Here is a 16,314-nt window from a genome sequence, read left to right as displayed (position 1 = left end):
CCGGTCAAGTTGGGCCAGGAGGCAGTTTAGGTTTCGTAATCATTGGAAATGGTCCAAGGATGTGCAAGAAGAGAAAGCCTTGCCGCACCATACGGTACAATAAAATTAACATAGAGTAATATTAAGATATATCGTTATTATTTTTTAATATATATTTAATAATATATTTAAAATTTAAAATTTTAAATGATAAATTTTTTTTTATTTAAAAAAAATTATAACATCCTATGATCATATGACATCTTATAATTAAATTATAACTTTTTATATATAAAAATTTATAATTTTTTTTTAAAATCATAAAAAAAAAATATTTTAGTCATTAAAAATTTATAAAATTTTTAAATGACAAAAATATTCATTCTTTTCTTATGACATTCTGTGGTTAAATTATGAACAAAAATTCATAATTTGATCGCAGAATGTAATAATACGACCACAAGATGTCATTTTTTTTTCAAAAGATGACAAATATTTTTATCATTCAAACTTTCAAATAAAAAAATGAAACTGCGGACATAAAATATATATTGAAAAATGATAGCTACATGATGCAATCAAATGAAATAATATATTTTTTCTACACCGTATGTGGTGTACAAAAAATTACTCTATACGAGAACGATTGCTAAACAAGCACAGCCAGATCAGTAGACCACTCCAATAATCACTCACCACATTATTTTTTATTTTAAATAATTCAAAAAAATATGAAGAATGCCTGTTATCCACCGTACATATATCTTAAGATTTGAATCGATGCTGACCTATATAATTATTTCTCATCCTTCTCCATCATATATGTATTTTTTTAAAAAATAATTATAGTAACGAGTCCTCAACTTTAAACATTTCTGGGATACACTCCGGAAATTTAGAAGACCAAGAGGATGTTACTATAATTTTTGGATCCATTTGCTTCTCTTGCATAATTTTGGTCACTATTATGATACAATGTCTTGGGGGTTAAATTAATAAAATATATCTCGGCATCAAGGTTGTAATTTCATAAATGCCCACAATGCATTGTTCTAAGTTCTGACCATATCATCTGTTGTTCAGTTACGTTGCTTCTTTTATTAACAAAGATAGCAATTCAAAGGAGCCATGCAATGATTGATCTAACAGGAGCCCGTGAACGGTTCTAGTAGAATATGCATGCCTTTTGCATGGCTCTGACGATGACCATGACCTTTTTTTTTTTTGGGTACGAGATGACCATGATTCATGTCCATAACATCTAGAAAAGAAGACACTGCTTAAGTTGTCTTTGGTTCGTTTTCTTTTGGACGAGGAGCCTCATATCGCATGAATGTGAAGATCTAAATTGTATATTCTTTAAGCAAGAGCAGGTAGGTATCCACGAATCAACAGTGCGAGATTCTGACTACCTAATGTAGACTGAAAGATTGTATCCTTTCAAGTGATGTAAAAGAGTGTCATACCAAAAAAAAAAAAAAAGTTGATGTAAAAGAGTGACAAACTAGAGTTTATTCCTCCATGATACCCATATTCCTCAGGCACACATGCACGAGGATAGCATATTCACAAGTAACAAGCACGATGCTGGACACTAACCCCGTGCATCCCGGCAACAGATTTACATCCATGAATTCACTTGGCAACAGCAAAGAAGACTGTCAAACAACTGACACAAGAGGTAATTAATCTAGAGCCAACGGTACCGCCAGCAAAGAACTAAACTTTATTGCATCTTATTTCTGTAATTTATGGGTCTTGATGCTGTTTGATCAGTCCCAGTTTCAGCATCAAAGCTTTACGTATATAATAGAGATTTTGCTGCAGTTGAAAAGCAGAAGTTTGATCTAACAACTGAAACTGAAATACTTCTAGTGATGGATCTGTTTCAAGTGAAAGCAAAAAGATTAGAGAATATCAGAGGAAAAATACAAGGATTCAGCATATGAAAAGACAACAGGAGAAGACTCACCATGTTAGAAACTAGCCAAAATTTATTCCTTGCGCTAGAGGCAATTCACTCCCATAGTTGATAGTGCTATAAGGCAACAAATGTTAATTAGATCAGCACATTAGGGAATCAAACGGACATCAATTCAAGAGATAACAGAAAACAAGGCAGTGCTCCAAGTAAAAAAAGAAAAAGGCATCTTGGAGAGGTTAGAAACAGAAAGAGCTTATAAAGAATCAGTAGAAAAAGTGATTAAGAATCATTTTTTATTGAAGAATCAAAGTGGTTAAAAATCATATCTCATATTCCTGCACTATTTTCAGTATGCTGCTTATTGACCAACTCTAAAAGACAGAAAACACGGACACACCACAGACTTTCCAAGAACGTTTAGTGCTGTTTGGTTTCAAGATAATTCAATCTAGATAAGTGAAAGCTAACCTGCAGGAAACCCTCACTTAAATCCTTCTTTTATGCAAAATAAACAAGCTTTTCATACATAATATTCTATTTCTACTGATAAATAAGTCATTGGACCAAAGGAAATAAGGCTAAAAGGTGAGATCCTTTGAACTCTCAAAACTTTCCAAATTATAAACATTTAATATTGCTTATAAGTTTGCAAGAATCCCTTCAGGACCCATTTTTTGATGGATAAATATTATGAGAAAGTTGATCAACTTTCCAATCAACCAACTCATCCACATTCTCATGCTTCTCTAGATGGGTAAGTAATTCTTCCATAGATAGCATTTATCCGTTTTTTGATGGATAAATATTATGGAAAAGTTGATCAACTTTCCAATCAACCAACTCATCCACATTCTCATACTTCTCTAGATGGGCAAATTATTTTTCCATAGATAGTATTTATCCATGAAATGGAGAAAAAATCTTATCTACCTAAAAGGTGGATAAGTTATTTTTCCATCAACCAGGAAAATAACTTTCTTTTATTCCTAAGATACCTTTACCCCTATAATAATAATAATATAATATAATAATATATATTATAATATTTATTACTATATTATATTATTAGAATAATATATAATAATATATAATATTAAATATATTATATTATATATAATATTATAATATATTATAATATTATTATATATAATGACAATTATATAATAAAAGGTATTATTGGAAATATAGATAGATCCTAGCAACTAATGCAAAAGAATATGGATAATAAATTTCGGAGCCATTTTTCAATGCATAAAAAAATATGGGTAAATTATTTTCTTGTCTAAATATTGCTCTAAAAATACTTACCTAAAAAAATACAGATTTATAGATAAATTTTTTCCCCCAAAGAATGGGCCCTCAAGGTGCAAGAAAGTCTCAAGAAGTTGATTGTTAAAGTTTCTCTTCTTCTTTGTTTGCAACATGATTCTAATTCTTTTTTTGACTACTATTTTATGATTAGACTTTTTCTAAATTTTATTCATTGTAGGTCCCTGGTGCCCAATTCTCCAGTGTTCACCATACCGACCCATATCGAATAGTATGGGATGTACTATACCATACTAGTATGCCGAATCACCCCATACCAAGATAGCCGTGCCATACCGTACCGCATATCGATACTGTAGTGGGATTTTATCAATACAGAATCTGGTATTGAGACCGCGAACCTTGCAATTCCCCTTGTTCTCACACAAAGTTATGCTTCATGGTTATTCCTGTTTCATACACATTCTTGTGTAGAGAGATGACCATAGACCGAAAATAAAATGGTAAACAAAGCCAAATGCTGGGGTTTGCATGGTTCACAGTACCTAAACATTAATTAGCAGTCAATCAAGGGTAGGACCACAAATTTTCAAAGGATGAGAACTTTCAAAGGTTGGGCAACATAAAGGGTGATAGCACAGCCCAAAAACCCCTTAACCACCCAATCTTTTACGAAGGCTGGATTTGATTTTAGATCTTTTGCAATCCCTAAAAGACTTACCAGCAAACTAGCTGGCACCTTCGTAAACAAATCTCTTGAGAGCAGATGCAGCACAATGATAAAACTGAAACCATATTTCTTTATCTGCACAAAGTTTAATTCCATCATATTTAGATTTTGGATTATTGGATCAAATATAGAGTTAGCAATATCATTTAAAACAATCCAAATCATGCTTGTTCAATGCTCTCCTAGGTCACATGCAAGCCTCTTCCAGTTCTTATGCCTTAAAGATTTTAGTACACTTCAAATGTGGATCCAAAGTATTGTTTGCAGCACATCCTCAAGATTCCAATTTTGAATTTGCGCAAGGCCATCAAGCAAAGAAATTTATCAGATATAAATTGACAAAAGCCTGAAATTGAATTCCCCTGCTAAGCATGAAAAACTAACCAAGTGGCACGCCGCATGTACTGCTTCCATGAATCACTTCCTGCTTCTCGGCCACCACCAGTGGCCTTTTCACCCCCAAAAGCTCCACCAATTTCAGCACCATTAGTAGGTATATTTACATTTACTATCCCACAGTCACTGCCATGTGGCCTGCAGATAACAATGAAAACATATAAACATGTTCCAAAATGTAGCCCTAGAACATATATTATGAATTATCAAACCAATAGGACAACTAACGGAGAAAACAGATTCATTGGACAGCAATATTATACATTGACTAAGCATGCATGCATGCACCCATGCAGGAATCCATTAAAAGTTCTAAGGTTAACCATATAGTGAATTTATACAAAAGATATCATACACACATGTTAATAAGGCTTAAAACACTTAGTGAGAGAGTAGCAATAATACGACCATGGAAGATACATCCAATATCATGATCTTACCTCATATGGAACTGAAACACAAGCAGAACTTTAACTTGACAAAATGTGTTCCCAATATGTCTTTTCAATTAATTTTTAGAATATGGCACGAAATTATAGAATGACTCATAAAAGGCTTCATCTAAGCAAACAAGCCACCATCGTTTATCCAGAGATTTGAGAATTTATTGGAGGATGTGTACATAGCATACCAAATAAATGGTAGATGGAATATCCGACCAACAGATAATCGGAGAATAGGAGGAAGGGTGGATATAGGAGACCTAATAGATAAGTTCTGATAAGATGGATAAATAAAAGAAAATAAAATGACAGTATCTGGAAAGGCTTGCACTGATAAAATATTTAGCCACTAATAGGATGAATAGAATAAACCATATAGCCAAGATTGTCAATTGAGATTTTCTTTCCCATATTTCCCTGAGCTTCTCTATCTTTTATCCAGAGAGGAGCTCTGCTTTTCTTGTAGTGCCCCACTTTTTCCTCCTCTGGTCCCTCCTCCCAGCATGCTGTTTGCTAGTGGCTAGCTGGTGGCCTTCCTCCCCCTCCTCTCTTCACCTCCTTTTCTTTTTGTCTCCTGCCTTTCCTCACCATTTTCTCCCTCCTTTACTTCCTCGTTCATCCTCCCTTCTTGCCCTTTCCCACCATTCAGCTGCTACATATGGTTGGCCGGCAATCAGATTTGGCTAGCCAACGGCCAGATCATGGTCGACTGCCCCTCTCTATCATTTCCTTTTTCTTTTCTTTTTCTTCCTTATCCTTCTCTTTCTCTCCTCTCTTCTTCCCTTTCTTCTTTCATTTTTGGTAGTTTTCTTTTCTTCAAGGGAAAGTAATAGTGGTGGCAATAGAACTTAAGATGATGATGGTATTCGGGTATGGCTTTTCCACCTCCTTTCATTATTGGTTTCGACCCTAGTATCTTACTTCCTAGCCAATCGAACTTAAGATGATGATGGTATTCGGGTATGGTTATACCTTTACTTGACTGGATAGGATGATGCATGGTTTGCCATGCCAACCGATTCCATTGTGTATCGACCATATTGTACCATATCGACACCGAACTAGTATGCGGTATTAGGGACGTACCAAGCGTCGGTCTGCCAAATCGGCCTCATACCGAGCGTACCGATGCAGTAATATGGTCTTAGTGGTAGAGGGTCTGGTAGCAAGATAGCAAACCTTGGGATGACAGCATAGGACTCGATGAGTTGGGGATTGTGGCTCAAGGTGCACTTGAACTCTACTTTGAATTTTGAATTGCAAGTTGAGAGTTTAATCTAGTATGTTTGTTGTAGGTTTAGGATACCCTATTGTTGTTGTCCTCGTAATGTTTTAATTATGTTGCCGCTCTCATTGTGGGTGGATTTGTGTCAAACATTCCATTTTCTTGATGCTCTTATTGTCTACCATGCTTGGTTCATTATGGCTGATGAGGTTAGATGTTAAGGTTTTCCAATGATGCTAGGGTTGTCTCTCGACCACCTCCATCAGCTACTCAACCTGTTGTTGTCCATGTTGGGTGGTTTCCCTCTTTTGAGGCTTTGGGCTTTGTATTTGTAAATTCTTCTTTGAACGAAGGTCATTGTCCATTTTACACCAAAAAAAAATATTACCAATTGAGGTTAGAGTATAACAGAATAAAGTGGATGAACACAAAATTGTTATAAATATGAAGTTACACAATATAAGCTGTGCATTCCATATAGGTCAGCTCTCCATGTTATCTTACATTTCCTACATTGGCCAACTACTGCTAAGAAAAAAAAAAATAAAATAAAAAGAGACAGGCATATGACTATAAGCTAGCAAGATCGATCATATTTCTTTAAAGAGTGATTTTCTATTATCCAATTACTGGCAACAAAAGCATTTAAAAAGAACTGTATTATTCAACCAATGCACATTGAGCATGAAATGCTATGTTATAGAAGCTAGAGTTCTGCAGATTTCAACATTTCCCGTTAAGCTGATACTGAAACTTACCCAATCCACTTGAAAATAACTTCTGGTCTGCGCGTGAATATAGAGCTGCTTAACCCTTGAGGTACCGAGTTGTTTATTTCAATTGCTTCTTTTAGGGTCTGCATGAAGTGGAGAGTATTCAAAGAACTCAGATTTGGTTGTTGGTCACACGAAGAGTTCATTTAGTTATAGTTACAACTAGATGAGGATATATGAACGATGAGTTTGAAAAAGAAAAGCAAATCATAGTCGAGAAGTAAGATGCAAACTTGCTACCTGAAACTTCATTACGTATAGGACAGGACCAAACAACTCTTGTTTAACAACTGGTGCACTTGGAGAAATCTCAACAATAGTTGGTTGCACAAAGTTTCCCTCAGATTCTATGACAGATCCTCCAGTAAGAATCTTTCCTCCCTGCACAGATTTTGGTATATGGTGAAATCAAAATAAGGGCTACCATAGAAAAATAAAATTTGAGACTAAAGTATCTTTTAGTCTGACAGATGATTATTTCAGACTTCTATTATGATTAATTTTTATTCACCATATTAGAGTCAGTAAGCAAATATTTGCCAGTCAACGAGAGAGCAATAAATTTTTTTATAAACATTTTAAAGTTTAACTCTAATATAACCTTCATATAAGCAAGAACGTAATTTTACCAACAAGTCCATATAAGAAAAATGCAGTAGAAGCTGGATGGTGATTCCTGTCTTTAAAGACTGCTAGATAAGCTATTCTTTTGGAAATAAATATAGGATGTTTAGTGATAGCTTGGACCTGTGAAAAATAAAAGTATATATAAGAGCATGTCTTCTCTTCAGTAAAAGACAATGACCCTCAAATAATGGGACCCAGATTTGCCGTCTCGGTACCGAACCCCATACCGGCGAAATCCCACTGTAGTATTAGCACACGGTGCGGTACGATATGGTATGCCTGCATTAGTATGTGGCAGTTTGGCATACTGGTTCTCTATTGGTACAGTATGGTACGGGATGTACCGGATGGTTTGGCCCAGTATGGAATTCCATAAATAGGAGATTATCTTATGCGTCAGGATAAATATCTTTACAAACTAGTGTAGTAAAAAAATAGCTGGTGCTACCATGAACTCATGGCTCCAAATCAAGGACATGGACCTTGTAACCCAACATCAGTCCCTGCTCTCAACTGATACATCAAACTTGAAGGATTGACAGTCCAAGGTCTAAGATGCATTCCAAAAATTTAATGAAGCAACTAAGATTTAGATCATACTATGATGAATTCATGGGTCTAGCAAGGTAAATGCCATTTTTTAGGCCATTAGCCTCATGTATTAAACCATCCAACCGAAGCTTACAACTTGGGGGCTATAAAGCTGAAGAATTTTCAAACCTGGTCTCCCATTTTGTGCACTTTTTCAAAGAACCATCAGATAACTAAGCCATGGACGTTATGGAACGTCATTGTTTTCAGGCCATGAGACATGTAAATTTGTCCATCTGAAGATTACAACTGGAGGCATATGCAGTGGAAGAACACCATGTGAACATGTGAATCTGCCACCATCTCATTTTATAGAATGCAAAAAAGGACAGTCTAATGCATGGTTTTCAAAACTGGACCAACCCGCCCGGTTCAGGGAGTGCCAAATCGGGTCGGTTCGGCCCTAGTTTTTGGCACCCGACCAAAAAAAAAAAAAAAAAAAAGAACCACCTAGTTCGGCCTTGAACTGGATGGTTTCGATGTGAACGGGACAGTATGCAGTTTAACCAAGCCGAACCGTCCGGTTCGGCTTTTTTTTTAACATAAGTTGAGATAGAGAAGAAGTCTTTTGACTTCTTCTCAGTCTCTCTCTCTCCATTTCTTACTCCCTAATGCCTAGAGGTGTAGAAAGACTCAAGAAATATGTGGATTAAAGCTTTGTAAGATATGTTTCTCAAAACCATGCTCTCTTTCCTCTCTTCCTCTCTTTTTGTTTTGAAAAATTCGTGAAAAATAGAAAAACAATGGGAAACCATGTTAAAATTTCTTTTTTTGACATGATTTTAATATATGTTATAGATCTATGAATGATCTACACAATGACACTAAAATCATTAATTTTCGTTAAGTATATAATTTTTTAAATTAAAAATATATTTTTAAAATAAAAAATTTAAAAAAAATTTAAAAAATAACTATAAAATCAGATTATTGTTTCGGAACTTACAAACTACTTTTGACATAAATTTGATACCCATGTATCAATATTTTAACGCATCTTGCGCATAGTGGCCTAAGCCTAAATTTGAAAAAAAAAAGCATTTCACGTATGTCCACCGTCTAAGAAAATTATATGTAGTATCCATGGTAAGATTCTACATGGATCTAAGATCAAATTATTTTTTTATAATTTTTAATATATTTTATTTTAAAAAATTTTAAAAAATAAATTTATAATTAAAAAAATATAGAAAAATTAGGTAAATGAAATCTATCATTTTTACATACTTATTAAAGTAATGTGTTTATCAATTTTCAGGAATGGATCCATCAAGGAAGAAAGGATCCAGAATGTGATATTGGTTGGGAGCATGGGGAGTTGCTTTCAGATCGGCATCATTGAGATGTAAATGATGTAGCATAAAATTTAAGCGAGAAGTTATATGGTTGAAGCAACATTTGGCTGGCGGCTATCCGGATATAGCTATGTGCCGTAAGTATCCGTAAGAGGTCCGTTAGTTAATGAAAAAATACTTCACTGATTTTAAAGCAGCGAAGGAAAGAAATTTGATGAAGAAAGCAGAGATGGATCGTCGAGCAGCAGAACCACATTCTTATCACTCTAGGGAGTCAAAGAAAGGATCTATTCCAGATGATGAGCAGGCACAGATCGATGCTGCCATTCAGACAAGCTTGGATGATCAGTGGCAACTAGAGGAGGTAGCCAGGCATAGAGCTCAATTTGGGCGGTCAGCTTATGAGGGCGGATCAGGCTTAGGGAGCACTGCAGCAGAGTCTAAGTCATGGTTTAGGAGGACATCCTCAGTTAAAAAGCTCACCAGTAGAGGCACTAGCCGTCTTGCATCCATGTTGAGAGCATTTGGTAGTAGAAAAAAATCCTTTAGGAAGATTCCAACAGGAGCCACTATCCATGACTTGGATCCATACGTATTTCTAGTAGAGATTTCAAGCAACAGAGGATTGATACTATATTGAAGAAAGATAAGAAAAAAGATATGTGGCGAGCTATGGATCTTGGTTTCACTTTAGTCATATTCCAGCGAATGCAGCAGACAACCCATATTATCGCTTTGCCATTTCATCTATACAAGATGCCGATCCAGGTGTAGATCCTCCAGAACCAAGAGATATCCATGGTGAGCTTCTTGACCAGAATAAGGATCTTAAAAAATGAATTGCCTTATATTAGAGGAAATGGCCGGTATATGGGTTGACTATAATATGTGATGGTTACACTAGTCCTACTAGACGAAACATCATCAATTTTTTGACATATTGTAATGGAAGAATATTTTTTTACAAGTCTATTGATGCTTCAGCTGAGGTGAATGAAACCAGCTACATCTTCAGATTATTGAAGGAGGTGATTGATCAGGTAGGAGAGCGGAATGTTTTGCAGGTTATTACAGATAACGGACCATAATGAGGCTGCAAGGGAGATATTGATAGAGCAACGACCATATATTTTCTGGACCCCGTGTGCTGCACATTGTATCGATTTGATGTTGATGGATATTGAAAAGATTCGTAGGGTGCAGAAGGTAGTGGAGTCAACACAGAGCATCACTAGATTCATCTACAACCATACATGGGTCTTATCATTGATACGGCAGTTTGCTGGGATGATATATTGAGACCAAATGTCACACGATTTGCTACTAATTAATAGCACATGATAGCCTGATTGAAAAGAAAGTATATCTGCGTCAGATGTTTGTCAGTTCTGAGTGACAATAGAGCAAATATGCCCGGACAGGCACTGAGAGGAGCAATATGGAGAGCTTAATGACAAGACAGTCATTCTGGCAATAGACCGAGAAGATAGTGACGGCTATCAAGCCTCTATATGAAGTGTTTCGAATCGTGGATGGTAAGCGATACCCCCAAATGGGGGTCTTATATTATATGATGGAGAGAACAAAGGAACAAATCAAAATGATAGATCCACAACATGCCAATGAGTACATCAAGATCATTGACCATCGATGGAGCTATCAAATGGGTAGGGATTTACATTTAGCAGGTACGTAACAAATCAAAAACTCTTTCAAAATTTGTATAAATAAACTTAATCAATTATGAAAATCTATGTGCAACTTATTATCTGAACCCGAGGTTTTAGTACTCCATACCTAATATTGACATGGATGAAGAGCTTTTATCCGCCCTACGAAACGTAATAGACAAGATGAAGCCCGATCCAGACACCGCGGCTATGAGTCTTGAACAAGTTCAATGATGTTTCTTAACTTAGTTGTATCTTCAACAACTAAGATTTTATAATAAATAATTTTTTTACAGACAAAATATTTAGGAAGGGCACAAAATCATTTGGAAGTAATGTAGCGATCAAAAGCAAATCAAAGATGAATCCAGATATATATTAATAAATCTATTATCATATTGACATATTCAATCTTCTTTTTGATTTTGCTAAATTTCAATGATTTTGCAGCGGAATGGCGGGCGTATTTTGGTGGATCCACACAAAATTTGAAAGATCTTGCCATCAAGATCCTCTCCCAAATGGCTTCATCGAGTGGATGTGGGCTCAACTGGTCCACTTTTGTCCTTATTCACAGTAAACAAAAAAACCATCTAAAATAAAAATGCCTCAATGATCTTGTGTATGTGCACTATGATTTGAGACTGAGGCTCAAATGTATTAAGGAGGAAGTTTAGCTGAAGTACTTAGATCTGACTATGAGTGATTTTGTTGATGAAGATGAAGATCCGATAATCGGATAAGTTATGAGTCAGCAGCAAGAGCCAAAGCTTGATAAGCAAGAATCGCCTCCATAACCTGTCAATTTGGTTGCTAGTGAGGCTGGGGTGAACGCCTCTCAATGGACAAATAGCAACATTCCACATAGGCCTCCAACCGATACGCCACAGCATCCACCCTCGCAGCCTAGACAGCCAGAGCAAGAAGGCATGATGAGAGGGCAGGCAACTACTAGGCACAGAGACAAAAAAAAAAGAAGAAAAGACAGTTGCAACTCCAGTAGAGAGCGAGCATTCGGTTCACTCAGATTCAGACACTAGACAGAGCAGTGATGATAGTTCTTCAACTACTCATGGATCTGGTGATCATAGAGGGATCGGAGGATAGGAGACGCAGCCGGTTGGTGGTCTTTTATTCACTAGTGAGTCTCACTTTATGCATGCCATGCAGGATAGGGACCACGATGTACGAGCTGGTAGAGCCTGTGACGATATGATTTCATACAGATGACGGGCTCTACAAGATCGTTCAGGATATGATACAGCTACAAATGACCTCGCATGTGGAGTAAGATCCACAGATGTATCAGGTTCGTCCTCGTATTCTGGATCCTCTTACCCGCAGCCACAGACAACCTACGATCCTTACGGATATGGATATGGATATTGTGCATCAAAGACATCGTCTTCTAGTGGCTACCATCTTGTGCAGTCTGGAGCATCTTATGGATCGAAATTTATTGCCAGTATATTTGAATGGACCCCTTCACTGAAAGAATAGTACCCTATAAGCCAATCGCATGGGTGATGCGAAGAGACTTTTCTTTATTTTTTTTCTACTTATTTGCATGACATTAGTTATTTTTATTTATGAGATAGTGTTTTATCATTTGCTGCATCATATTTTTATGATTATGATAAACTCCATAGATTAGGACAATGATTTTAGGACCATGATGAGATATGCCAGTGAGATCTAAAATCTTGATAGTCCCAATCTAAAATATTTTCAGTCGTTGGATCATCAAGTTGGAGATCGATGATACTGGTAAGATTGGTACATCCTATGTATGTTTGATGGAGAGAGTGGTTGATCTCATAATCACTTATGTGGTGACACTAATATAAGAATATAGGTGCTCATTAGAGAATGAGTTCACTGAACTGACCCGTATGAAGAACATCTGATGGAGCTTTACAGCATATCGACAGATGGTTTTCCAGTGGGAGCAGTGCATGTGATCCTTTGATCGGAGATCATCATGGTACCTTGTGTATATTGATCCGTACTTTGGTTTATTCCCTAGCATGACACTTTGAGATGTGTGTGGGATATTCTAGATATGGTAAAGTATGCATGGAGGTTGTGAATGGTCAACAAAAAATCGATCACTCCTTGTAGGAGGAGAGAACATCCTATGTGATCTCATAGGATGATGACTCTGAGAGTCTGGCCAGAGCAAGGATGAACAATAGAAAAGATTTCTACTGGTTCATCAATTGAGTCATCATCATCGGATCAAAATATATATGGATAGGTATTTGGACTTGATATATTTTCATGCCCATGGCTTGTCTGGGATGTTGTGTGATTGAAAGATTGAATTGTACGATAACTCACCACGGAAGGATAATTTTGATTTTTCTACCAAATTTCAAGTCTTTCGGATAGTCATGATACATTGCTAAACGTCAATGTTGACTTGTGGATCCGTCAGAATTAAAAGAGTTTAATTCGAGAATTAATTAGGAAGAGTCCTAGTTGATTGGAACTCTTAAGCTGACTTAATCTAATCAGATTAGGATTACGTCGAGAGTCTAGATCCACTGCTGGCTAGATTTAGAATCCAATGGATCACACACAATAGAGATTTGATCTTGATCCAATCTATTTGGATTTATTATAAATTCAATAGATTAATTAAATTGCTAGCACATGAATTAACCCAAGTTCCCAATTAGGTTCAATGTAAAGGTGTTTGTGCTAACCTTTAACTTGTTGCCTTGACCTAATGTGATTGGGCTTGAACCATCTAATTATTAGGTGGCTGATTTGATTTTTATGGAAGAGTTCCATAAGTAATCAACCTCCTCCACGCCAAAACCACATGCATAAAATAAATGGCGTCACATATATTTTGGACGTTTAAGAAGAGTCCTATATTTCTCTTAAATTCCTTACCAAATTTGACGCGTTCCTTTATTTCTCATGTCATGTGATGACTCTTGGAATTATGGATGCAGAAGAGAAGGAAGAGTCCTCTGACAAGGAGTTTGAATGCCAAAAATAAATGGAACGCCACATATATGCGTTGGATGATATGAAAGAGTCCTTAATGTCATGGACTCTTTGTTTCTCACGCATTTTCTTATCCCACGCGCCATATGATGGCATGTTATTTTTCCTTGGCAGAGGAAGAGTCCTTCTGCAGATAAAACACTTCCTATTCCCCGTCTTGCTCTTGAGATTTCATGCTAAAAATTAATTTGTGGTGTGTAAGAATTAAGGGATGCCAAGAGTTGGCATCCCATGGTGTCGCCCCTTCTTTCCTATAAATAGGGAGCGCTACACCTGATTTCGTGTGCCAATTTTGGCTGAGTAGGCGTGGAAATGAGAAAAAAATGATGGAAAAAAGTCTGAAAAAAAGATAAGAAAAAGGGAGAGAAAAATAAAAAAGAAGAGAGAAAGAAAAAGGAAAGCATGAGATGCTTGTCCTAAAATTAGATTGTTCAAGTGTTGAATATCTGATTTGATTTTTGTGTGGTGTGATCCTTTGGAAAATGATTCCTAGAATGATCCTAGTGGAGGTCTTGAAGGCATACAGTGGTGGTGCAATTCGTTCTTGCGAAGGACGATCGGCAGCGAACTTGCGAAGGACGATCGGCACTACGTCGAATTGGGAAGGATCCTGATCAGTCCTATGTGGATTACCATTCGAGGGTTTCTACTTTGGAGTCTTGTGGAAATCTCAAGATTACCAGATGCTCATCTTCTTGCTGGTATATGGCTTCTGATATCTTCTTATTACATATGCTTATGTTATTTGATTGCGATCGTCAAGGTGTTCCTAAGACTTTTGTGTTCTGATACTTTAGTTTAATTGTTAAACTTGTTTTCACTAGTTGAATACATATAAAATTTTTAAAATTTACATTCCGTTGCATCATCAGAATCCAACATGGTATCAGAGCCACCTTTGATTGATTCAATCAAATTTCATATTATTATTGTGATATGAATTAGATCCAGTTCAAACTATGTCAAAATCAGATTTTTTGATTGATATTTAGTTGTTCTTGATGCATTTTTGTTAATGATAAAGTGTTATCAATCCATGATCAAATCTTGGATATGCAATTCCATGATCTTTAGACTTGTGAGACAAGTTTAAGTTAGATCCTATGATCTAACTATAGATGGAATCGTTAATCCAGTGCATGGGATGCGCGAAGTCTTGAAATGATACATTGGATATACATTGCCAAGACTTGGGATTTTCTTGCATTTGATACATTTACCTAAGATCCAAGGTTCGACCACCATATTGTTGGGCACTCACCATTATGGGTCTTCCATCTTGGTTGTTGTCCTAGGTATGTGTAGAGCCGGAAAAATTTAATCATGGGAAAGATGCATCAGACATGGATTAGGATTTTTGCCGATGGATTTGTTTAACTATAATTCATTAGTCTAATGTGATTAGAATTAATGATTATAGATTAAATCAAATTCATAATTTTAATTTGATTAAAAGTTATGTTTATTTTAGGTTGATCAAATTATCATTTACCTAATTTGATTAGAGTTTGAGTCATGGTTGACTGAGTCTATGCTAACCTAATTGATTTAGGTTAACCTAAGAATTGATCAACCCAACTCAAATAGGATAACAAATGATCGACTTAAAATTGTAAACTGGATCAAGCGTTGAACCCAATCAAAAACCCTAGATGGGTCCTATACCCATATATTTAAACATCTCCATTGACATGTGTATGAATGATATCACAATTAAAATAACATTAGTCGTTATCATGTTTTATAATTGTTATAAAATGCATGTTGAGTGGTTATGGACTATGGTACATCCATATGATGGATGTATGTATGAATGCTTCCCTGTTAGCTGATTATATACATGTATCTGCAAGAGTTGCAATAGGAGCTGGGTGCCCCTGATGCATTATATTATCAGCTGAATCTTTCTTTTGTATATTCCAACTATTGATTGAAATTTTTATATATTGATGTAAAATTATAAGAAAAAAAATATTTGAAAATAGATAAAAATTATTTCTTTCTATTTTCAAATAGAGATCGAGCATTAATGGAAGTCTTCATAAAAATGAAGACTGGACTACCAGACATTTGTAGAGCAAAGGCATATTAAGATTGACCATGAGATAGTTCAATCTATGATGCACCTAGGGTCAGACCCATAAATCATCCAGCAACTCGGATGATTTTTCCAAAGTCCATAACCATTAGTTTTCCTTTATATGCTCTTACATGCTGGTAGTTAGAATTAAAATTTATTTTGCATATGATGCATGTATATATATTTTGGATGTACTTGAGACCTAAGTCCCTCGTTTAAATTATATTAAGTCATAATGACAAAGTGTTAAGAACACTACCTATGCCTTCATGCTAAGCCAATATTATATCAAAA

General features: G+C 35.8%; 1 protein-coding gene and 1 pseudogene across 1 annotated transcript in view; one reads left to right on the top strand and one right to left on the bottom strand.

Moving 5' to 3' along the window:
- Positions 1–1,462: 1,462 nt before the first annotated feature.
- The window catches only part of LOC105042090 (aldehyde dehydrogenase family 7 member A1), a 44,744-nt gene continuing 29,892 nt past the window's right edge, over positions 1,463–16,314 (bottom strand). Inside the window, 5 exon segments of the mRNA XM_073253955.1 lie at positions 1,463–1,862; positions 1,952–2,017; positions 4,287–4,436; positions 6,725–6,822; positions 6,980–7,120. Coding sequence (XP_073110056.1) covers positions 1,963–2,017; positions 4,287–4,436; positions 6,725–6,822; positions 6,980–7,120 — 444 coding nt within the window. The 3' untranslated portion in view covers positions 1,463–1,862; positions 1,952–1,962.
- On the top strand, positions 8,902–15,474 carry LOC114913989 (uncharacterized; annotated as a pseudogene).

This window comes from Elaeis guineensis, chromosome 3 (genome assembly GCF_000442705.2).
Source record: "Elaeis guineensis isolate ETL-2024a chromosome 3, EG11, whole genome shotgun sequence".
NCBI lineage: Eukaryota > Viridiplantae > Streptophyta > Magnoliopsida > Arecales > Arecaceae > Elaeis > Elaeis guineensis.
The sequence above is the reverse complement of the archived record's forward strand: the minus strand, read 5'-3'. Positions and strand labels throughout refer to the sequence as shown.